A 24,414-nucleotide genomic window follows, 5' to 3' on the forward strand; every position below is an offset into this window, starting at 1 on the left:
AACTTCGAATCCTCTTGATTTCCAGAATGCCCACTAAAGAATGTGCAAATAACGTCAAGTCATATAAGCAAACCATTTTACATTTCAGGTGGCAGTGCAATTATTAGCTCACTGCATTTTTGCGGTAACCCAATGAGATCATCAGCCCATTTTCCAAAATAGGATGCCGAGGCCCAGGAGGCTTAGTCACTTGCTCAAATCACACAGCCATCGAGCGGCATCAGGCAACTCCACTCCCTGGAAGAACCTGGTCCGCAGAATAGTCACGCTCCCCTCGCACACAGTGATCCTCTCTCTAACAGCCCATGGTGCCTCTGCTGGGGTGCCGGCTCCCTTCTCCAATGGCAGAACTCTTGCTCTTGCACCAAAGGCCTGTCCTAACTTTCCTCATTTGTGAAACCAACTCTGAGGATCCCGGGAGGACGAACCCTTGTCCAAAGGTATTGTAAGGACCTCCTGTGGTGTTCTTTACCCCCCAGACTGTGACCTCCCTGAGGACAGAGATGGTCACTTTCAGGTCTTTGCCCATGGAATTTAGAACTGGGCCGGCCTCTAGGGGGATTTCCAGAAGCATCTGAGGGTGAATGAGCAAGTGAATGAATGAATGAGTGGACGAGTGAGTGAGGGAACATCTTTTCCTCTCTGGGTCTCAGTTTTAGAGTCTATGAAAGGGGAAGAACCATTCCTCATCGTCTCTCCCTCCCTATTTCTTAAAACAAAACACATTTTTTTCTGATTATAAAAATAATACACATTCATTAAAGAAAAATTAGAAAATAAAATTATGAAGAAGAAAATTAAAACCACCCATAAAACCACCCATAACCCTACCACCCAGAACAATTGTTCACATTTTGGTCTCTAGCCTTCTGGTGTTCTTACCGTAGGTATAGATTTAATATCTTCTCTCCCCGCCTTCCTTGTCTTTTATGACTTTGGAAACATATAGTACGTGTTTTTTGAACCTGCCTCTGAAACTCACTGACCTACTATATACACCCCAGTGTCACTAACCCTGGGGTTGGGGATCACTGATGCGCTAGGCGGGGGTAGGAGGATGGACCCCCCCACCCCTGCAGTGTTCCCTCGAGGTCTATCCTTTTAGGGTGTTTCTGGATTTCTGTTCTCTGAAGACACTGCCGGGAACTCTGGCTTGGGCGACCCTGATTCCTCCCGAGCACTGGGATGGTGGAGCCCAGTGTGGACGCTGCTGGCTCCCCACGCTGCCTCCGAGCTGCTCCCTAGCCCTACTCCCACCAAGAGCCTCGGCTTCTCTGCTTGGCAGGAAACCAGGGAATTATTCGACCTCCTTAGATGAAAAGCCCTGTCTACACCCAGGCTGTCACTGGTTCCATCTGTGTTGAAAAGACTCATTCACTCAGCCATTTGTCCACATTACGGTCTAAGGCTTATGATTTCCATCTCAGACACTGGGTTCCAACCCAAGCAGGCTCAGAGATGGTCACGGCAGAGGGTGCTGGTAACCCCAGGCCTGTGTAGACTCCAGACGTGTTGATAATTCATTGACTGACCTTGCCGTGTCAGTGGGTGCGCAAGGTCCCCTCGGAAGAAGGGGTGTCTGCCTCCCATCTTACAGAGGAGAGCACTGAGGCTCTGAGAACTGAGGCTTGGCCAAGGTCACAGAACTGGGAGGCGGGATACCCGGATCCACCCAGGCTGGCCCAACTCTCCCACCTGCGTCCTCTAGGCGGGGGTCACAGCCATCCAGACTGCTGATGCAGCCCCCTGGAGCTATAGCCCTGTAATCTGGGGAGCGTAAAGACCACCCCATTACCCTGCTGTCTGCTACCCGATGGGAGTCTGGTCCCAGCATGACCAGGAAGCAAGCAAGGACTGAGCTTTGACCTACAAGCTGGGTAGATCCTGCCCCATCCTCGCTCCTGGTGTGCCCCACCCTGTCTATCCATATAACGGGAGCAGGGCTGGCCTCATGGAGCGTGGCTGCCTGAGCAGGGGGTGATGGAGTGCTGAGTCAAAGGGAGAAAGCCCCGTCAGACAGGCCACTCACCGCAGCAGACAAGCCTCGTCCCTGGGGGGTGGCTCAGGCAGGTCTCAGACCCAGGCTGGGTTGGGAGGACCTGGGGCCTCACATGGAGCCCAGCCACAGCAGCACCAGCAGATGGAAGTCTATTTTTGAATCAACTTCAGAGGAAGAAGAGGCCAGAAATGAGTTCAGGGGGTTAACTCATGTCCCTGGGGACTCTTCCTATTTGCATCCTGGCCCTCCACCCACCCCGCCACCACCACCTAGGGAGTTGTGTGGACTTCATCTGGAACTCCTGGAGCGTCCAGAGCTTCCAGCAGATCAGACTGTTGGGGCTGGGAGGTCCCTGAGGGGCCCCCATGTGAAGGGGCAGGGCACCGAGCCCAGGAAGGTCGAGCCAGGTCTGCCTTCCTCACTGCCCCCTCTGCTGTGTGTCTCCACCAGGCTAGGCCACCTCCTCGGCCACCACCTTCCTGAGGTGACCATGGCAGGTCTCTCTACCTCTCAGCCTCAGTTTACCTATCTTTCAGGAAATGCGTCCCTCCTGGGTATCTCTGAGGCCTCTCTCTGCCGGGAACCTCATTCTAGGCTGTGGCCTGAACTCTGACCCATCCAGCCTGAGTTCCCGGGAGGCTCCATCCCTCCCAAAGCATCAGTGTCCAGGGCCCAGTGGCAGGTGTCTAGGGCTCTTCAAGAAGAGGAGGGACTCCTTGGCCAGAGAAGTCTGGGTAGGGGCACAGCAGCTTCCTCCTGTGGCCTCCCTCAGACCACACCAGCAGGCGTCCCCTGGTCCCCACAGGCAGGGGTTCCTGAAAAGTTGGGTGTCTGTCACAGAGGGTGCAGCCTCTGATGTGTGTTTGCCTGTGTGAGTGCTCGCGGGCATGGTGGAGGTGGGCGCTGTGGGGTTGGTAGGTGTAAGGCAGAGACGACAGGCTTTGGTTGCTGAGCTGGTGCAGCTTGTGACAGAGGCCTCGCTGTACCCACAATCCTACCCTCAGAGCCCCTTAACTGGTTCTAGTCTAACCTGGGGGAGGGGTGCATGAGGAAGAGGGGTGAATGGAGGGGGGAGGGAGCTGGGGCAGGTCCCATGTTGCTGACAGGGCTTCTGGGAAGCAGGGACCCCAGTGAATGCTTGAGGGGAGCTAACTTGGACTTGGCTTATTTTATTTATTGTCTATTTAAAACAATACTGTTAGTAAATAACACTAATTGAATCTCCCCCCACCACACACACACACACACACACACACACACTGTGATACACATAATATGAACACCATGAAAAAACTTGGGAAATCAGAACAACACTTAAGAAGTGTTGAAGCCAGAAACCTTGGCACCACAGGGCAAGGGTCTTGGGCTCTTTCTCATCCACCATCATCTAATTCTCAAGCACTGACATCTCGCTGGGGCCGCTGGCAGAGCTCAGCGCGTCCCTGTCGCCTGAGTTGATTCTCTGCTCTGTTACTCTCCCCGCTGGACCCGTGAGGACACGGAATGGAAGGGGGTTTTGATATCTGCCCTGGGGAGCAAGTGGCGAGCCAAAATTCCAACACACGTCTTGCTAATTTGAAGGTGCAGACCCCCCCACAGCAAGTGCAGAGCCTTAAACCCAAGAGCCCCAGCTCCTCCTGAGCTCGGAGCCCTGAGTCCCCCATGGGTGGCAGCCCTTGAAGGTGGCCTGCCTGTGGGCAGGACCCAGCTTAGACAGGAGGGTCTGCCCCTCAACTCCACCCCTGCACCAAGGCCCTGCCATGCAGGGGTGCCAGGGCTGGTGGGGTGCGTACTGGTGGAGTGTACATGCAGGAGCTACTGTTTACGGGCTGGCTGTGCCCCAGGGCACTCAGCCTGGTCTGAACCCCAGCCCCAGCACTTTTAAACCATGTGAACCAGGCAAGTGACTTCACTTCACTTGACCTCACTTTCCTCCTGTGCAAAATGGGGACAGAAATACTGACCTTGTGGGTTTTGAGAATTAGCTTAGGCTGGCACACAGTCCCTCACAGAGGTGACCTAAGGCAGAGGGGTATGAGTCTAGGGCACGCACAGGGATCCATGAACAAGGCAGGGTGTGTGTGTCCATGTCACCCCATGTGGGCACCCCAGAGGGAGATTCCAGGGAACTCGTGCAGGATGCCCGGGACAGTAGGCCTGGAATGTAATGCTGGGTAAACAGAACCTGCACTAATTGGGAGGGAACCCCAGGAGAGCTGGGGGCCTAGAGGGAGTGACCTGGGGGACAATCCCTGCCACGGTGCCCAAGATACAGTTATGAAAGGGTGACAGTGCGGTCAGACAAAGGGGCAAGAAGTGCCTTGCTTCTGCCTGTGTGGGCCTGGCCAGCGCAGGTTTCCACACAACTCCTCGGGGTGTTCTCCAAGCTCAGCTTTGACCATCCCCCATGCCTCAGTTTCCCCGGCCATGCCCTGGTGAAGGAGAGACCATGATATATCAAGTGCCTTCTGAGTGGACCAGGCTCTGTGTTTTACACACGACCCCTCTCTCGGTCCTCAGATGACAGCGCATTTCCCAGATGAGTAACATGAGGTCGGAAGAAGGCAATGGCTCACCCAGTAAGAAAGCAACAGAGGCCCTTCTCATCAGCGTCCCCCACGCCCGCCGCCCTGTAAGTCTCTCTAATCTTCCTGGATGAGACTGGAGGACTCGTGAGCCCGCCTGTGGCTGTGCTCTTCCCAGGAAGGAGGCGCTGGAGGCTGAGGATGGTCCTTGACCCGGGGAACCTCTAATATTTCCGAGCACTGTGCTGCGGTGGGGTGCGCTGGCCCCGGATGTAGGCTTCCTGGGTTTGAACCCCAGCTGGGTGACCTTTGGCTGGTGGTTTAACCTCTCCGGGCTTCAGTTTCCTCATCTATAAAATGGGCTTGGTAGTAGCGTTTGTCTTGTAAGGGTCTGGGCGTTAAATGAGGCAAACTAGGTAGGACTCTTAGTGCCTGGCATATAATATGAGCTTTGTTAAGTGTTTAGCGCTAGTATTATTCCTATTTAGCAACTATATTTTCTGGACAACTGGACAATATTTAATTTTGTACCTTCTCTTTTTGTATTTAGGATCCAGCAAATGTCCCCTTCCAGAGTCATAGAATTTCCTCAGCCCTTGAAAAGATCATTCTTTTTTCAGCGGCACGGGGCTGCCCTCCTGGATTTAATAGCCTGCCCTTAGGCACCTTTTCCCAGAGTGGGTTCCTCAGCACCCCAGAAGCCTGTGCTCATTAGCATATTAAAGGGTCACTCTTGAACACTGCTTGATACAGCCATTCCTGATCTAGTTTGGGCACAGAGCCCCCTTTATTTCTGCTCAACACCTGAAAACATCTGCTGAGCGCATGTTGGGACATGGCCCCCTCATTTCCTGGTTTCTAGGAAATGGTAGACAGGGGCGAGTGTGGTGAGGAACGCCCCTCAGAGACAGTAGTTCCACCCTGCAGAAGTCATCTCTGGTAACCAAGGGGCACTCGGTTCTTGCTCTCACCTTCACTTCTGATTCAGTCCTCACAGCAGCCTGGGGAGGTCAGCAGTGACAATATCCCCACCTTACAGATGAGGAAATTGGAGTTCAGGGAGCATAAATGGCCACACAGCCGTAAATGCAGATCTGGGCGACAAACCCACAGCTTCTGGCTCCCACCCCACATTCTCTCTCCTGTGCACTGATAGGAAAAGTGAAAATAGACCCCACCCGCCGGGATCAATCTTCCCTGGCGATAGGCTTTTAAAAATCTAAAGTTTCTCTCCCATAGGATTGAATATATTAAAAACTTAAAATCTTGAGAGCAGTTTTCTTGTGATTAAATAAACTCTTTAAACATTTTGAGCTGGAAAATGAAAAACTCCATCATTACACCTCAAGAAATAACTCGAGTTCACAGTTGGGCACCCACACTTCTAGATCTGCATGGTCCAACAAGGTAGCCATTAGCCACATTTAAATGAGCCATATTTAAATTAAAATAGTTAGAAAGAAATAAGATTAAGAATTCAGGCCTAGTTGTAGACCTGGGTCACATGTTCCAAGTCCTCAATATTTGCATGCAGCTAGAAGCTACCATATTGGACCTCACAGACCAGAACCTTTTCATCATCCAGAAAGTTCTATGGGACAGCACTGCTCTAGAGTCTTCCCAGACATATCCTGATTTATGTGCATAATCACTTTCATATTCTGGATGTCACCTGTCTCTGTGTGGCCTCACCCAAGGAGCATGAGACCCTCTAGAGGCAAGAACCAGACATGGGGGAAGTAATAGTGGTTTTCTCTGGGTCTTGAGATCACACCGTGCACTTTTAAATTCTCCAGACCCTTCAGAGGAGCTGCAATGAATAGACAGGTGGGCTGTGGCTCTTGCTTGGATTGATATGTTCCCTGCTGTGCTTGCTGGTGCTAAACTCTTCAAGGTGTGATCTTGCCTGAGGCTTAATTTCTTCTTCTTCTTCTTAAAATGGAAGGGGAAGGGGGTCCTGCACAATCAAAGGAATGAGGCTCAAAAGCAAAGCAGACGGAGGTTTGTTTTTGGACCGAGGGGCCCTCCAGCCTCGAACTGCTCTGGGCGGGACCTGCTTCATAGATATGGAAGCCCACAGTCCTTCGCGGCTGCTGGCTGAGAAGAGCCTGCACTGGGTTCGGTACCTGTGGTCACCCTCCTGAAATTCTTAGTAATTTTTGAACAAACCCAGCCTCTTCCTTTTGCACTGTGTCCTGCAAATTGTGTCTCTGGCATTGGTGCTGGCGCTCTCCCTGGGACGGGCCTCTGAACCATCACCCTTGTCCTCATGGACCCTAGAGTTGGCTTCCACGGGCACGAGGTCTTCCGCCGTGCCTGAGAACAGTGTGTCTCGCTGCTTGTTCGTGTCTAGTGAGTGATAAAAATAGGGCTCTGGAGAGAGTGCATGGGGCCCTGTGGTCTTTGTTCACACACGTACATGTACTCAAGGAGCACGTACGTCTAGCAGCTGGAGGCCAACACCCCACAGCCCCAAGAAGTGCCCCCCACCCTGAGGATTTCCCTTTCTCTTCCTGCAGTGAACCTGAGACCAGGCCCCTCGTGGAGGAAGCAGGGGTTGAAGGCTAGACCTGCTGAAGCCCCTCCCACACCTCTGGGGGCCCTCAACTTTAAGAAGTGCATCATGGGAGAGTGCTCACTGCTGGGACCCCCTGCCTCGAAGGCCACTCCTGACACCACGCCTGGCTCACCAGCTTGCCAGCTTCCTCTCGCTTGACCTCTCCACAGGACCCACAAACTCCCATCTTTAAGAAATCCCCTCTACATGGTCTTTGCCCATGCCATCGTTCTTCCGGGGCCTCTGATACTGATTCCTTCCCAGATCTACCCACCTTAGATTCCCTCCTTTCTGGCAGGCCTTCTGGAAGTATGGGAGAAGGGCCTGAAGGTGCTCTGGGTGCACAAAGGAGGATATCACTCACTTTGCCTGGAGGAATCAGGGAGGGCTCCACAGAGGTGGTGAGCCTAGGCCTTAAAGAAGACACATTTGCCAGGGAGGGAGAATTTGTTGGGCTGGCTTTGTTGTCAGATTCCGACATGAATTTGGGCTTTGCCAGTTACTAGTTGCATGATCTTGGGTGAGTTCCTCCCCTTTGCTGAGCCTCAGTTTCCCCACTAGTAAAGCAGGGAATGGGGTAGTGACCATTACACTTACCACACGGATTGTTATAGAGGTGGCGTGAGCTGAGACCTGCTGAACCACCACAGCCTGGCACACAGTCGGTCACCAACAGATGTGGTCCCCTGGCTCCTCCCTCCATGCCTCCCTTCTCTTAAATGCTAGTTTCAGTGGGTCACCCCATCGCTGAGCCTGCTTGGTTTCCATCTCTGCCATTGAGGTATCGATTCTCAGCAGACAGAACTGTGATGAGGATTGCAGGGGGTGTGGGTGCTTCTGTAGGGTTCCAGAGGGCTGGGATTCCCTTAGGTAGAAAGGGGACTGGCCCATCTCACTGGGGTGTTTTCCCTGTGGGGGGGGGTCTCTCTCCACATGTCATGCCGGAGGGGCAGACACTTATGTCTGTTTTGTTCACTTCTGAACCCCAGTACCTAGAACAGTGCTTGGCACAGAGTTGGTGCTCAACAGATGCCCATTAAATGATGCCCAGACCAGCTCACCACAGGTTCGTGGGCACTGGGAACATGAGGGACTACTGGGGGCCCAGCCCGTCCAGGGAAGCCATCTCCTGGCTGGGCCCACAGCTTGGGCATTTGTCTGATGGGTGAACTCTGCACAGCCCTTGTCCACGGCCCACAGGGCAGCCCCTGGGAGGAAGATGACAGACACAGCCACCTGGGAGAGGGAGCAAGGAGGGGCCGCCAGACCCCATGCTGCATCTGAGTGACAGGAGGCCCAGTTCACCTGCTCTGCGAGGGTGGGGCTGCCTCTTCCTCTTTTTTTCTTTGCAAAAAAAATTTTCCCTTTAATCCTACAACTAATGCGTGTTCAATGTTTAAAGGTCAAAAAACACATAATCGCCAAGTAAATTAAAAATAAAGATTCCTTGTCGTAACCGCACTGTGCAGCATCTCCTATGATGTTTTAGCATTTTTCCACCCAGCCTTTCTCTAAGGTTGCCATGTTCTCAGATGTGACTTCCTTTTCTCCTTGGGAAGGATATGGCTGGTCTGTGGGGGAAAACCAGACTCTCCCTGTGGACCCCAAGACCTCCCCGCAACAGAGGCTGCTTACTCTAGCCGTCCTAGACTGACAGGTCTTCCCAAGATTTGAGGGTCACCAGCACTGTGGGAGGGGCTTCAGCAGGGTTCATTGAGGGGGAAAGAAAGGAAAATCCTTAGGTTGGGGGCACTAGTTGGGGCTGTGGGGTATTGTCCTCGGCTGCTGGGCTCTTAGGCGAGTCAAGTTTGGGGCGGAGACATGACCAAAATCGACCTCCCTCTCTTCTGCATCCTCTTTCACTCCATCCTCTTTTCCAAGTCTACTGGGAAGCTTTCAGTCCCCCTAATACCTCTGCTTGCTCTACCCCCCAGCCACTTTCCACCTCTCAATGAAGGAAAACACATCAGGTGCACTCACTCACACTCGAGTGTGCGTGACTAGAAGGTCCCTGCATTTTAAAAAAGTCCAGATGGGCAATGTTTTGCCCCAAAGGGGCTAAATGTCTATGCAGAATTTCAGTCACCATGTCACACAACGAAAGGCATTTTGACGGGGACTGACTTTGGTCACCCCTGCAAATCATAAGTTATGGCTGACCGCCCACACTGAAGTCTGAACCTTTTGCCAAAAACCTTGTTCCCAGACGCGAAAGAAAACCCCAAAGAGGAACCTAAACCTTCACGCTGCTGTGCCGATGGGACCCCAGCATCAGACTCTCAACTGCAGGCATCTCAAAGAAAAAGCCAGACGGCAAAGGGGGAAGTGGGGGGGAAACTGGAACCTCAGGCTGGCAGTCCTGGGCTTCATTCATCCTCGCTCTCCCCAATCCCCTTGTGAGCCAGACCTGCTCCTGGGAGCACCGTCCTGATGCTTGCTCCCACATATATAATCTCATCAAATCCACCCAAAAGCCTCGAGGTGGCAACTATTTCTTTTCCCATTTTACAGATGAGAAAACTGAGCTCAGAGAGAAGCATCCAGAGTGAGGAAGGTCACGGAGTGAGGAAGTGGTGGGCTCTGGTGCAGCCTGGGCTCATAACTGCATTTTATGTTGCCTCCTCCCCAAAGAACCCCTTCCTCTCCGCCCCAGGAGCCGTTGACAGGGTCCTGACAGTCACTCTACAGTCTCGCTTGCTCACTCCTCCCTGGACTGAGAGAACAGGCATGGGAATGTCTGCCAAGTGCAAGGGGCATGCTGGGGGCACAGCCGAGGCTGAATGCGAGCGCTCACTACCTGTCAGGTATCACGTGCAGGGCTGCAGGGCAAGGCCTTTCCTCTCTGCAACCACCCTTGCAGATCAGTGGTCCTCTCCTGTCACGCACAGGAGGAAACTGAGACTCGAGGGGGTGGGTTAAGGTATCCGGCCACCCGCTCCCTAAGCAGATTGAGCCTGGGTGTCTGGCTCAGACTGGCTGCAAGGCCGCGGGGTGGTCCCTGGTAGCCAAGAAAAGTCCTTTTTCCTACCCCTGAATTTGACTTTACACAAGACTGTGGCCCTCTTTAGACCCCAGTTTCCCCATCTATAAAATGAGATGGCCCTCGCCAGCTCCTGCGTTCTCCTGAATGGGCACACTGTTCCTTGTTCTGAGGGTCCTCTCGGCAATCCCAGCCTCCTGCCTCCAGGGGCTTCCTCCAGGAGGGGCTTCCTCCAGGGGGGGCTATTTCAAGGCCATTGGCGGAGGACCTGGGCTTCAAATCCATGAAGGCCAAAGCCCTTCCTTCTCCCGCCCCTCGCCCCTCCCAGCACTGCAGCATGGAGGGTGCAGGACTGGCTGAGTCCCATGGCTGGCCCCGGGCCTGGAAACTCAGAGTTCAGGGCTCCCTGTGGCTGTAGGTGGTCCCCACGGAAACCAGAGGGGTGGTTGAGCTCAGTCTTGAAGATGGGGAGAAACTCCCCAACTACTCACGGGCACTCTGGGAGGCAGACTGGAGGAGGGCCATCTCATTTTATAGATGAGGGGCACTCTGGGAGGCAGATTGGATGCGGCACCGCTGGAGATGGAGGAAAAAACTGGGGTTCTGCTGCATGCCCCCTCCCTACCCCCACCAAAGCAGGCCCCAGTTTCTTCACCTATTCATGAGACTGGCCTGGTTCAGAGGTGAGGCTGGGGTCAGTGGATGTTGCTCTCTCCCTGCCTCCAGGGCCCTTTGGAAGGCCCTGCTTCTTAGAAGATCAGACTCCTGGCCCGCCTCCCCTCCATAAATCCCCACCCTCTCAGGTAACCCAGCAGGCCCCAGCTTTGATGCGGCCATCTCCAGGCTGCTGCGTCAATGGGCCTTCTATGTGATCAGTGGGGCCGCCAGCCGGCCATTGTGGGCACGGGTGAGGCCTGGACACACAGTCCCACTGTGTGGGGCCTGCGCATGCCCGCCCAGAACTTGTGGCCAGTGGGGGGCTCTCAGGAATGTCTTTCCAGCCTGGGGGGGCACTTTGGACAGGCAGGGTGGTCTGGGAAGACGGGTATATGCAGGGTAGCCTCTGGAGCCGCTGTCAAAGGGGCCCAGGAGACGTGGCGCCAGGCAAGCGCCATGGAGGGCACGGGAGGCTGGCGGTCAGTCCGTTCCTCTCCCGTTGCTGGGGGAAGGGAGGCGCCTCCGTGCACCATAAGGGTGACCTCCTCCCTGGGGTGCCTGGGGCTTGGACTTTCATTACTCAAACTGGAAGAGTCCCCTGTTGTTGGTCACTGCCCAGAGCTTAGGAAAGGACACAACAACTGACCTCTCAGGTCTGGACAGCTTCCTCCCTGTTCATTGACCTCTGAGTCAGACCATCCAGCTAGGCCTGCCCAGAGTGATGTCCACCCCTCTGCACAGGCCCTCCTCATGCCCAGGAAGCCACGCTCCGTATCTCCAGGTACCTCAGGGGAGGAGCTGCTGCACAACTACCCAACCACGGCTAAGCGGACGGTGGCCAAACAGTGGAGGCCGCACGCATGCCAGGCCCCTTCCACTTGTTTCCCAGAACTCTCTGCTCTGCACCAGGCCCCCTGCCTATTCAGGGCTGCCCAGAGCCCTCATTCTCTCCTGCCTCCATACCTCTGACAGTCCATTCCCTGGGTCTCGTACGCTCTTTCTCCCTCTGTCATCTCCTCACCCTGCAAGTCCCAGCTGGGGGTGTTGCCTCTTCCTCCAGGGGGGCCAGTGCCCCTCCTGATGTCCCCCATCATAATACTGATCACACCCCATGCACACTGTGGTCTACTGATCTCTTTCCTCGCCAGGCTGTGAGCCCTTCAAGGCCAGAGAGCCTGACGCAGTCACCCGTGTTCCGCACGTCCCCGCACCAGGCCAGGCGCATAAAAGAACGACAGTTCCCTGCTCACTTCCTTCCCTCCAGAGCCCCCCGGGTTGGTGGCATCATCATTCCATTTCACAGATGGGGAAGCAGAGGCATGAGAGCAACTTGCCCCAGGCTACACAGCTGGTGAAGGGCAGAGTGGCGTCTTGAAGTGGAACAATCTATTCCAGAGTCCAAGTTTAAGTCTCTGTACGCTGCTCCTAACGTGCTTTTGTGGAATTACTGAATAAATGAAAGCTTTGCCTCCTAGGACCACCCCTAGCCCCTGCATGGGGCAGTTTAGATGCAGTTCCTTTCCTGGAGGGGTACCCTTCCTCAGCATGCCCGGGGGGCATGCTCTTGTCTGTATGGGCACAGTGTAGGGGTGCTGTGAGGGGGGTCTGCCACCAGGGGAGCACCACAGAGGTGCAGAGAAGGGCCTCATGGGGCAGATTGAGGATAAAGGTGAGACCCTCAATGGAACTGTGGATGGAACTTTGGGCCTGCGTTTGCCAGATGGGGAAACTGAGACTCACAGAGAAGAAGGGACACACCATAGTCATGCAGTATGTCTGTCGTTAGGCCTCAGCTTCCCCATTTTTCAAAGAGAGGAATAAATACCCCTGTCCCGCCTGGGGGAGTCCTGCCTGCCACTCCGCTGCCTCAGTTCTGCCATCAGGTGCCAGCAGGGTGGGTGAAGCGGTGCCTCCTTTGTCTCCCCCTGAGCCATGGCTGCAGGGGTGTCACTGCTGCTCCACCCTCATCCCAAACCTCTCTATGCTGAGAGAAGTTCTGGAATCCAGATTCTAGGTTCTCAAAAGCTCTCTGGGGTGAGGTCTTGGGACCCACTGGCTCCATCACATCCTGCTGAAATGAAGGGCTGTAGTTCTGTTTGCACAGAATGCGGGGTGTACGTACGTGGGCAGGAAACACAGCAACTTGCCTTTCACTGACCTATAATTGAAATTTAGCATCTTTTTTCCGTGTAATTTTGTCACTGGCGGAAATCACAGCTATTCTTCGGTTTCATTAGGCTTGTCACTGCAGCCATTACTGAGCCCATGAGGTCTTTTCTCTCCATGTATCACTAAAAGGCACGGGGTCACCGCCTTCCACACTTGCTTTTTACAGTTGGAGAACTATTTCTCTAGATTTGGTTTCCTTCATACGTCGGTGGACTTTGTTCATGCATTTAAAGCAAAGCGGCACCTAAGCTTCCTGGGGTCCCCGGAAGGTCTGTGATCTAGGACAGCTTAAGGGCCCTGCGTGGCGGGGTGGAGCTGAGCGTGGCAGGACCCAGAGGTTAGATCTCTTTGGGGGCAGAATCAGTAACTGCAGCCCCTTGAACCTCCTGGGCCAGAATTTGGGGTCAGATTCCCCTCCCTGGCACCCCAAGTGAACATACTATAGTGAAGCACGGGGACTGGAGCTGGAGGGGAAGCTGGACATGTGCACAGAACTTCCCCACGGAATTGCAGGGAAAGCCTCAGACCTCGGCCCCTGGGGCCTCCCTGTCTGTGGGCACCCACTGGGCCCAGTGCCGCCCGCTCTCCCCTCTCCCCCTGTGTCTCTGTCTGCCACCTCTGGGCTCCACGGCATCTGGAGCTCCACGGCATCTGGAGCCCAGCCCAGGCCGGCTGACCCCTTAGTCCTGTCTCCCAAGTTTTCTTTGCTTTAAAATCTACATTTCTCCATCTTGCTCATGGAAGGAGAAATACAGATTACAAAAACTCGGCAAATGGTTTTTATAAACTCTTATTTTCTTGCCGCAGAACTGCCTTTAATTAGCTCTGAGGACTACAAAGGGAGCTGCAGCAGAGTTGGGGCAGCGTGAAGGAAGGAGCCGTGGCTCTCAGCTCCTGGCTGGGCTGTTGCTTGCCCCCCAGCTACGCCAGGTCCGGCCACAGGGACGGCAGCCCCCCGCGTCCCCCAGTCAGTCCCCTCTGCAGCCACACAGCCTGCCGGCTTCTCCCAGGGAGGACAGTCCCACACAGCTGTGTCTCGGCCCTGCTCAGAGCCAGCTGCAGGACAGGCAGACGGGCAGACAGACAGACCAACTTCTGCATCTCAGCTGACCACCTCAGCTGAGAAAAGGCAGCAGCCGCCCCCCAAGCGCTAAAGTCCAAGATGCCACTCAGCCCCTCTGTTCTGGAGGAGAACAGACCCCCTCTGTACAGTCCCGAGGCACTGCCCTCCTCACAGCCATTTCCAGCCTCAGACAGTTAGAACGTCACAATTGGAGGGGCCTCTGTTTGGGCACAGAGAGGTTAAGCAACTTGTCTAAGGCCACTCAGCAAGGTGGTCACTGAGCTGGGACTCTTAACTCCCAGACTCGGGTGCCACAGTCCTGTCTGAGAGGAAGGCAGCAGGGAGCTGTGTGAGGCCAGGACATGTCAGCCTGAACCCCACACCAAGGAGGGAAAGTCTCCCCTCGAGTTCCAGTCTCAATCAGAGGCCCCCAGGGAGGGAAACCGAGAAGCTATGCCTGTGGGGGGAGACCACCCAGACCTCTGTGTCCCTCTAGCCAAGCGGAGAGGCAAAAGCCACCCAGAAACACTTTCTTTTCCCCTGTGACCAAGTCGACAAACCTTCCCGAGACCCACTTTCCTCCCCCACCCCCACGGGTCCAGTCTCAGTGCGGCCCAGAGCTGAGCAAGTTCCCAACAAGAGCCTGCAGCCTCCTTCTCCCCGTTTCCCTCACCCCAGGGATTACTCCAAAAACGTGGGAGAAGGTCCTCAGGAAGAGCTCTGAGTGCTGAGGGGCAGCTATGCCCCCGCACTCCTCTGCCCCCCTGCCCTCGTCAGAAGCCGGCGAGTCTCCCCGTACAGGGTCGCGTTCCGGGGTAGCCCAGGGGCTGGGGCTACTGGGCCCAGGAGCCCCATCAGTGAGGCAGGAAGCCATGGGTCACAGGGACACCCTCCCATCCTCTCCAGCCCAAGACCCTCCGAGGCCTGGCCTTTGAGGTCTTGAGGTCTTGTGGTACCCGTTGTCCCCACCGCTAACTGTCCCCACCAGCTGAGGATGAAAGTCCCACAACAATGTTCCACTCCAGGAGACCACGCAGGCCACCAACCCCTCGTCCCACCTCGGGCTTTCAGAGGCCAGCACATTCAGGCAGACAGGTCGTGCTTAAGGCTGCCAGGGCAGCCGGCGGAGGGATGTTGGTCCGGGGCCTGACCACAGCTCCCCACCCGAGAAGGCAGGCCCAGGGCCCCGGGCAATCGTTACTCACCACGGATGAAGGTCGGCGAGTAGGTCGGGAAGGAATCGAAGATGCTGTTCGATGCCATGCCCCGCTCTGAGAAGGCGAGAATTCAGCCCTTCAGGGGGTTGGGTTGGGATTGACTTGGTTGGCTGTTGTTTTATTTTTTCCTAGCTACTTTTGAAAATAAAGGGGGGGTGGTGGTGGTGGTGTTGCTTTTTGTTTGTTTTGTTTTGTTTTGTTTTGTCTCTTTTTTTCCCCCTACTGCTACGAAAAAGAAAAAAGGAAAGAACGCGAGAGCGTGTGTGAGCGAGAGAGAAAAAAATCCCCAAGGAAAGTAAGTTTCTGTTTGTACCCAAGAATTTGGATTCCCGGTCCCACAGGAATGTCTAGCCACAAATTTTCAACAGAAGCGTGTGCAGTGTATCATTAGATGGCGGGAAGGGGCCTTCAGCAGCCAGGGCGGAGGAGCTCGCTGGGCCGAGAGAGCAAAGCCAGGCCGGGCATCAGGCTGGGGAATGAATGAATGAGGCTCACCCCCGACAGAGCCCAGGCTCAGTGGGTGCGAGGGCGGCCAGGGGGTGGGGAGCACCAGGAGCCAACCAGCTCCCGAGCAGGGCCCTGAAGGCGGCTGAGGGCCTGGCCTTGTGGTTCTGTGGTTGAGGGACCAGGCCTTCACAGTGTCAACCCAACCTCAGCTCACAGGATGCAAGAAGCCAGCTGGCGGCCCGGGCCCATTGGCTGAGCTGTGGTCACCTGGGCGTGATGTCACGGCCTCTTAGAAGCGCTTGTTGCTGCCTCTTTCTCTTTTTTGGAAAAAAAGAAAGAAAGAGAAAGAGAGAGAGAAAAAAAGTGATGGCTTTTATTTGTGGGGCTGGTCTCAGCACGCGGCCCGAGACGCAGAGCTGAAAGCCATTGGAGCGCGGGTGGCTGGGCGGTGGCTTGGATCCTGTGGGAGACTCCTAAATTAAGGCCAGCGTTGGCCTGGGCGGGCTGGGAGTCCCACCGGGCCCTCACCGGCACTGGGCTTCCCTGAGAACCCCACCACCAGGGTTGCAGCTGCACCCTGCTGCTCTGCACCCCATGCTGCCAGGGAGCGGCATCCTCGTGTGTGGCTGGGTGGCGCTTCAGGAGGATTTAATGGGAGTTGGGATTACGCACAAATGGGAAACACATGCAGCGGCATCACCGCACTCACACTCCGCCCAGGTCTGCCTGTGAGAGCTGCTCACCGGGAAAAGCCTTCCTCGTGGAAGTTGGGGCACGGCCATGCAGAGCTGGCTTCTGAGGCCTGCGCCTGTCGGGCAAGACTCTGGTCGTTTTGCTCACCTGTGCGTCCCCTTGGGCGTCTCTGCTGCGGCCTGATGTGCCCAGGCCCCCTGCCTCCAGGCCTTTGCTCGTGTCGCCTCCGGCACACCCCATGAGGGTCTTTGGAGGGTCTTTGTCAGTTGTCCCCTCTTTGGACTCTTTATCCCAGACTCTCAGAGGGACTCGAAAAGAGAAAAGACATGGAAGATGAAACTACATTACACTTCTGTACTTGTAGAACCCGGCCAGGCCTGGGGCAATGTGGTGGCTTTTACCACATTTTCCCTTGCAGGCTCTACTCTCCCATTTTGCAGGTCAGACCACTGAGGCCCAGGAAGATGAAGTCAGCTTGTGCAAGGCCATAGGGTGTTCTGAGTGGAATTAGAATGTCAGCCTCTGACTCACCAGCCAGGGGCCTCCACAGCGCCCTCTAAGCTAACTCCTGAGACTGAAAGCTCTCTGCAGCCTAGGAACCAGCACCCGCCTCTCCAGGGAGCCCACGCTGGGGCCAGGCTGCAGCCCCAGCCTCAGTCTCTTGTGGTCCCAGTAGGCCAACACAAGCAGGAGGGACTTCCAGGAGGAAGAGGGACTTTAAGACCCCACAGTGAGGCCACACAGGGGAGCGGTACGCCCTTGGAAACACACTGTGCGTCATCTGGGATCCCCAGACAGTTCCATCTTCTGTCCCTGAATGGCAGGTTGAGGGGTGTATTTGTGGGGGCTTGGCTCTGAGTTGCTCAGGAGAAAACATGCTTATGGTGAAAGCACAGGGCTCTGGAATCCCTGCTGCACGCTGCACCAGCTGGGGGGCCAACCCAAGTCCTCAGGGATGTTCCCTCTGCTTCCCCAGGCAGCTCCAGAGGTTCCCTCCAAGTGTGGCACTTACTTCCCTTCTCTAGATCTCAGCTTCCTTCCCCATAAATAATACCTTCCCCAGTAAGGTGCCCCAGACGCTGGTTTCCTTGCCTGAGTCTGGTGACTGACGTAATGTGGGCTCCATTATGAGTAAGCTCAGGTAAGGACCCATCACCGTCACTAGGGGGGCAGGCCGCCCTGGTTGTAAGCCCCTCAGCCTCCAGCCATGGGGGCTCAGCCGCACAGGTGGAGCCTGCCAGGGGGCCCATGTCTCCTGGTAAATTCGGAGCGTTTTGGAGTCCACCTGCTGTGAAATCAGAGATAGATGCGGCTACAAAGACCCCTTAAACAGAGGTGGAAACTGAGGCCCCCCCAAAGGACAAGCTTACCCAGTGAGTCAGTGGAACCTGGGGCCCCGCGCTTCCCGGCTTGGGAGTTGTTTCCACTCTAGTGACACCACCTCCAGTTTTTAACACACCACCCTACGCACTGTGCTGTTTGTTTCACGTGTGAGAGTGACCCCCCATAACACCTGTAAGTCAATCACCCTGAGGGACTCCCCCTCCCTGCGAAGCTGAGTCCAGGCCCAGGAGTAAGAGGGCTCCTGGGCCCATCTGGGCAGCCAGCAGCTCGATGCATTCTTGGGGCACTGGAGCAAACACTCACTGGGGACCAGGTCTGCTCCTGCCCTCAAGTAGCTTAGAATCTACATGTGCCACCTTGGAGCATGTGCAGGAGATGGAAAGAACCCTGGAGGTTGCCCAGGGAGGCAGAAGGAAACGTCCGGAAGCCTGACTTCGGCCCTTATTAGCTGTGGAAATGTGAGCAAGAGGCCTTATTCTGCTGAACCTGCTTCCTTTCATGCTGGAGGGGCCAATAGTGATACCCATTTTTTTTTTTTAAAGATTTATCTATTTATACAGGCACTGGGTGCAGTCAGAGGTGTGGGAGGATGAGAGAATTCACCAGAGCCAGAGCGGAGGGCAGAATAGCAGAGAAATGAAGTACACTGCTGAGGGGAGCAGCGGGCAGCAGGAGAGGTCTGCGCCCCATGTGGGACCCTTGCCTGGCGGCCGGGGATTGAACCGGCGCTGCAGAGGCTGTGGGTAGCTTCGCAACCCAGCGCTCAACCGCTGCGCCACCGGGGAGGCCCGATACCCACTTCTTAAAATTGAAGGGGGGTTCAATGAGAAAACGCCGTACATGTGCCTGGCATGTCATGGGTGCCCACTTCCCAGGGACTTCCTTCCCTTCGACTTCTGATGGGCAGTCTCTTGGCATGCAGTGGACAGTCAGGGTTATTCTTGTTCTCTGCTGGAAAAAAAATAATCCAATAGCACAGAAGGCTCTGAACCAATTAGATGAGGTTAATCAAAAAATCTGATTGAAGAAGGCCTCCCTGGTGGCACAGGCAGTTGAGCACCGCACCGTGAAGCTGTCCACAGCCTCTGCAGCACGGGTTCGATCCCAGCTGGCCGGTGAGAATCCCACATGGCACAGCAGACCTCTCCTGTCTCGCCCGCCGCTCCCCTCAGCAGTGTATTTCGTCAGTCTGCCTGTTCTGTTCCCTGCTCTGTCTCTGGTGAATCCTCTCGCCCTTCTGCGCATCTCTCTTAGACCCCGGTTCTTGTATAAATAAATAAATCTTTAAAAAAATTTGATTTGTGTTCCTTAAACTCTTTAATTGCACTTTAAACTCTTAGACGTGCATTCAGTGCCTTTTCTCCTGTTCTAGCTAAAGTCAACCCAGAAAGCGTCTCCTACAACTTCCAGTTTTATTTTCTTTAAAGCAGAACATGAATGTGAAGATGCTCATGAAGCCGCCCACATCCAGTTATATATAGATTTTACTGCTTTCCCCGATCATTTACAATGTCCTGTATCTAATTCAACTTACTTTTTCGCTACCTGCCTCTTTTCAAAGTCCTCAAGTGAGATGTCATGGAAGCAGACATTGCTGTTGGCGTCACAACCCGGATAATGGCGTCGCCAGTGGTGAGGGGCCGCTCGGGAAAACAGAGCCCCTTTGAGTGATGGTTCAGGGGCTGCTGACAACACAGGGGATGGAAGAGCTGAGGGGCCAAACAAAGATGGCGAGGAGCCCCGCGATCAGCCAGAGCAGGAAACCACCACCCCTTTTGGCAGTAGGGATGCAGACTGGTGTGCCCAGAACCCCCACCCCGCTCCCTGGCAGCAGGGCGAGGTAGACCTGCCGAGCTTTGCTGGGGTTTGCTGGGGCCACCGAGGAGACGAGCAAACATGGCCCCATGAGAAGTATCTCCACCTCTGGAGAGAGAAGATGAACACCTGGCTTCTCTGCTCCTCCTGTGCCTCAGTCTCCTCACAGTGCCTCCCACTGGCGGATGGGCTTCCAGCCAGCTTACTTAGGGACTTGGGGAATGCAGCCTGAGGAATCAGAGGGACCCCACACTCTAGAGCCAAGAGGGGAAGGGGTGGCGAGGACCCCAGGGCACACTGGCCCAGGGCTGGTGTAATGTCCAGTGACGTTCTGTAGCCACAAATCCCTACTGGTGCAGATACATTTGGGAACCAACCAAATGGATGTTTGGCAAGTTGGCGGCTCAGGGGCTAGTGGGAGCAGACAGGGTGGGATCATGGCACGGCACCTGCTTGCCAAGGGTGTGGATTGGCTGTCCCAGCAGTTGCACCAGTGCACCCCATGGCACCTGCTATGAATGGTGATGACATCTGCTTTCTTAAGCTGTGCGCGGAGTCTGTTTGCACTGTCACCGTGGGAGACTATGACTGGGGAGGTACTGGCTGCCAAGCCCATTATGAGCTTTACAGCTTCACAGTCAGTACCCCTGTTAACCCCACACTCATAGGGCAGGTGTGGCTCCCTTCACTTTTCCAAGAGGCAGTGACCAATCCTTGGGACTGACCCGCTAATTAGCCTCCCGGATGTCGGTGTGGCCAACTTGGACCAAACTAGCGGCATAGCTGAGGTGGGCCCTGGTCTTGGAGTTCACATTCTGGCTTCCTGCAGGAGTATGGGAGTGCTTGGCGCAAGGAAGGTGACACCTGCTACAGGCTGGCTAAGGGGCTCCACTTGCAGGGCCCAGCATGGTGTCCAAGATAAGATGCACCTCGCCTCCTGCTCCCCAGTCAGCCCCCACCCCCCTATTGCTCTGGTGCAGTGTGCATGCAGGCAGAGTAGGGGCCTGCAGGGTCACACAGCTGCCCAGGCCCAGTGAAGGGGCCATGGCCAAGGACCTGGCATGTGAGGCGCACACACTGAGAGCTTTACACACAGTGTGTCCACTGCTGCCAAGTGTCTTCCTGCCAGTTTCCAGGGACAGCTTGACAGGTGGAGGGGCTGCCCCAGGTCACCCAGGCTGCAGGTGGCGGGGGCTGGGGGGGCAGGATTCAAACCCAGCCTGCCCTTTAGCTATTTTCTGGGCTCCTTCTCCCCTCCCTACCCCCAGCCTCTGTCTTTCCTGTTGTTTGTTCTAAAACTGCTCAGGGTGCCCCCTTCAGAACCAAGCCCCTCCCTCTTCTACCCCATCTTCCTGCCTCAGCCCCCTCCTCCAGGACCCTCCCTTTGCTGGACCCTTCACTGTCATCGCCACTGCGTTGTCACAGCTTATGCCATGGGTTTAGTGGCATATGACTGTCTGCACCCACAGCGTCTGCTGCACCAGGGTCCCCAACAGCTCCAGCCTTTCCACCTGTCTGAAATGCTACCATTAGGAATTTCAGTCTTAAGTCCTTTGTTATAAAGGCAGATAGGATTGGGTGGAGGCAGTGGAGCCCCTGAGGGGGTGTCAGCCAACCGGGAAGAGCACAGCCTGGCTTTCACTCAGCCCCACGTCTCCCCTTTAAAAGAAGGACCCATGCCACTCGCCATCCCACTACCACCTCTGTACAGGCAGAGCAGAGCTGGATCTCTCCGTTTTATAGCTGGGGAAATTGAGGCTTGTGGAAGGAAGGGCCTCATGTGCACTCACATGAGTGAATTAGAGGGGTGCAGCGGCAGTTCTGCTGGGTCTCATCAGCTGCCCCTCGGTTCCTTTTCTCTCCCTCAAGTTCCCTGCAGGGAGGTTGGGGTGCTGAGGCCTTGGCGTCCGACGAGTCTGCTCCCAAAGCTACCCAGCTTTGGCACTTCTGAGCCATGCTGTGTCACCTGGGCCCACCAGAATCTCCCTTTTGTCACCTGTCAACACCCTCTCTGCCCCTGCAAGCCCTCTCCTCTCCCAGGTGTGTGGGTGAGGCGGGAAGCCCTGGGAAATCACATGGCAGACACTTGCCTGGGGTGCATAAAGTCTCCAGGGCACTTGGTGCCCCCAAGACTCCTGCCCTCACACCCAGTCCCAGCAAGACTCTGTGGCAAGAGGCTCTGCTCTGCCAGCTGCCGGGGAGCCCCCCAGCCAAGGGCTGCCTGAGCCTGGGGCCAGGAGCAGTCAGCGCCCCTCTCCACAGTTGGTCAGGCCCCTTGTGCTCCTTTGAAATCTGGAATATGCCCCCTTCCCCCAGAGTCCCAGCCCCTCAGAAGAAGAAAGAAAACCCCACTCTGTAGCCCCTTTTGGCTCATAAAACCCTTTCTCTGGGTCTTTCCTTGGAATAATCTATTTTTAGCATCAAAGAGCTCTGCCAGGGGCTTAGACCTGCTGAGGGCCGACCACAAGCTGGGCCTGAGCAGGCGCTTCTCAGTGGGGTGTGGCGGGAGGAAGGTGTGCCCACTCCCAGGGCCCACAGACGGGGCGGGAGGCCTCTGACCATGCTCCAGACACCTCCCTCCCATTCAGTCAGCGTCAGGGCCAGGCCTGGGGCCCGCCCTCCGCACCCCGTTTCCTCTCAGTGCATCCTTACCACAAACCTAATAATAATAACAATAATCATGAACCAGCACTGGTGCAGCTCTCACCGCGTGCCAGGCACTCTCCCAAGAACCTTATGTAAATTAGTCAGGATTTGAACCCAGACAGCGGATCTTACCACCATCTCCTTTTATAATCGAGAAAACAGGCTCCGAGAAACACATGGCTTTTTCAGAGGGACTAGATAAAAACCGTGAGGTCAGGGTTCAGGACGGGGCTGTCTGACCAGGGCCCTCTGGCTTGAACTCACCTGACCTCTGGGCTTCCAGGCGTGGCACCTATGACCTCAGTTAACCTGGGGTTAACTCGGGTGCACAGTAGGAGGGGGTGCATGGCTGGCTCACAAAGTCTCCAGGGTATTTGGTGGCCCCAAGACTCCTGCCCTCATACCCAGTCCCAGCAAAGGGTGTGTGTGGAGGACTCTTACTCTCCCCACCTCCCTTTCCACTGAGAAGAAAAGGGGAATCCGCTGAGGTTCAGAGCTAGGACCTGGCGGAGCTGGGTTTTGAACCACCTCTGCGAGGATTCCTGAAGCCTTCCCTAGAAGCTGCCATCTCAACAGTCACCCCCCTCTGCCCCCAGCCCCCTGCTGCTTCTCCTGAGGGGATGGGCCCCAGAAGCAGCCAGATCCAGTTGTCATTTTCTGAATATATTCGATCTTAATGTTTTCTCCCCTCTCTTCCTCCCTCCCCTTCTCTCTCTCTCTCTCTCTCTCTCTCTCTCTCTCTCTCTCTCATCATGGCCCCATTTGCAGGGGTGTGCCGGCCAGCAAATTTGCTGACCCAGGCAAAAGGAAAGGGGGGTGTCATTATGTGGTTGGGAAATGGTGGGGCATTTTGTATGCCACCGACCTAGCATCCCAGGAATTCCAGCAGCCCTCAAGGCAATGAGAGAATTAGCTACTATCCAGGGCTGCGGCCTCCTTACCACATATGTGCATTTTCTTGACTTTAAAGGAAGAGGCTTTTAGCCTCTGTACCTAAGAGGTAGCCCTGTAGGAAAAGAGGTTTCCTGAGGTAAGAAGAGAGCCCTGGCCAGTGAGGCTACAGGCCAAGGCTGACACTTGGGGCAACCCAGCCCCAGGGCAGGCCTAGCCCTAGGCTAAAACCTACCCCAACGGGCCTGGTGTGCTGCTCTTGCCATGAAGCCAGTCTCTGTGAGTAACTTGCTGCATGAGGTTAGACAGGTTCTTCTTCCTCTCTGGGACGGTCCTCATCTAGGAAAGGAAAAGGTGAACTCACTGTCTTAGTCTGTGTTGCTCCAAAGACAGATCTTGAGTCTAAGAAATAAGATGTGAGCAGTTTAGTTGGGAAGTGATCCCAGGAAGCGAGGGTGAGGGAAGGAGAAATGACTTAGGACAGGGAATTCAGCCCATACCAGGTGACCAGGTGTGGGAATGAGCAGCTTAGGGCTTGGACATCTGTAGCTCAACCCCATGAGACCCCTCTGAGGAACTGGGTGGAATAAGGTCTGTACCTGCTCCCCAGGGGGTGAGGGAGTGTCTGCCAACTCCCATCACTCACTGGTTGAGGGCTGTACTAGGAATGATGACCCCAGCAATGCCTGCTGCTTCCCCCCCCCCACCCCCCACCCCCGCCCCGGCAAAGCTCACTCAGGGTCTAGAACATGCTCAGGCTGCTCTGTCCTTTAGGGGAACTGTTTGGATTTCTGTATTTCACAGACATTGCCTTCAGACTCCTTTCAACCCTCTGAGCTGCTGCGCCATTAAGGAAGTGGTGTGTTGGCATAGCAGGTGGGGTGCAAGAGCACCCCCTCACCATTTGTCCCAGGGCCCGAGAGCCCACTGTCCATGCTTCAGTATGTTGGACGTTGGTTTTTAACAGTGTCCACTGGAACCCTGGAAACAGTGCCTCAGGGTGCCCCAAGGAGGGAGATGAAAAGGATTAGGCTGAGTTGGGAGAAGAAGTGGTGTGTTCCCCACCACTTCCACCAGAGAAGCCTACTTTGTCTTTTTACTTTTGGCTTTAATTTATTTTAGCTTTAATTTATTTCTTCAATGTTATAAATGCTGTGATTTAAACAGACATTGCTATAAGACTCTCCTATTTCTCTGAGAAAACCACTTCCAACTCCTTTAACTGTTTCTTTTAGTACTTACTCTATTTCATTAAACACTGTGTTTACCAAGTTCATGATGACTTTTCAATTTTAGACATTACCTATTGACTTTCCACTATGGAAGAAGATTGGTTCCCTTTACCTGGCCTTTTCCTTACCATTCACCCTTTCTTGGTTTACCCCCGTGATTTGATGAAGCACCTCTTCCA

The 24,414-nt window shown here is 55.0% G+C and overlaps 1 protein-coding gene across 1 annotated transcript in view; it reads right to left on the reverse strand.

The window, feature by feature from the left end:
- RUNX3 (RUNX family transcription factor 3) overlaps nucleotides 1–15,228 on the reverse strand; it is a gene marked incomplete at its 3' end in the record, with an annotated part of 53,212 nt that extends 37,984 nt beyond the window's left edge. The window contains exon 1 of the mRNA XM_084242598.1: nucleotides 15,156–15,228. Within this exon, the coding sequence (XP_084098724.1) occupies nucleotides 15,156–15,213 (58 nt within the window). The 5' untranslated portion in view covers nucleotides 15,214–15,228. The remainder of the gene's footprint in view (nucleotides 1–15,155) is intronic.
- Between the last annotated feature and the right edge of the window lie 9,186 nt (nucleotides 15,229–24,414).

The sequence above is a fragment of the Talpa europaea genome, assembly GCF_964194135.1.
Source record: "Talpa europaea genome assembly, chromosome: 9".
NCBI lineage: Eukaryota > Metazoa > Chordata > Mammalia > Eulipotyphla > Talpidae > Talpa > Talpa europaea.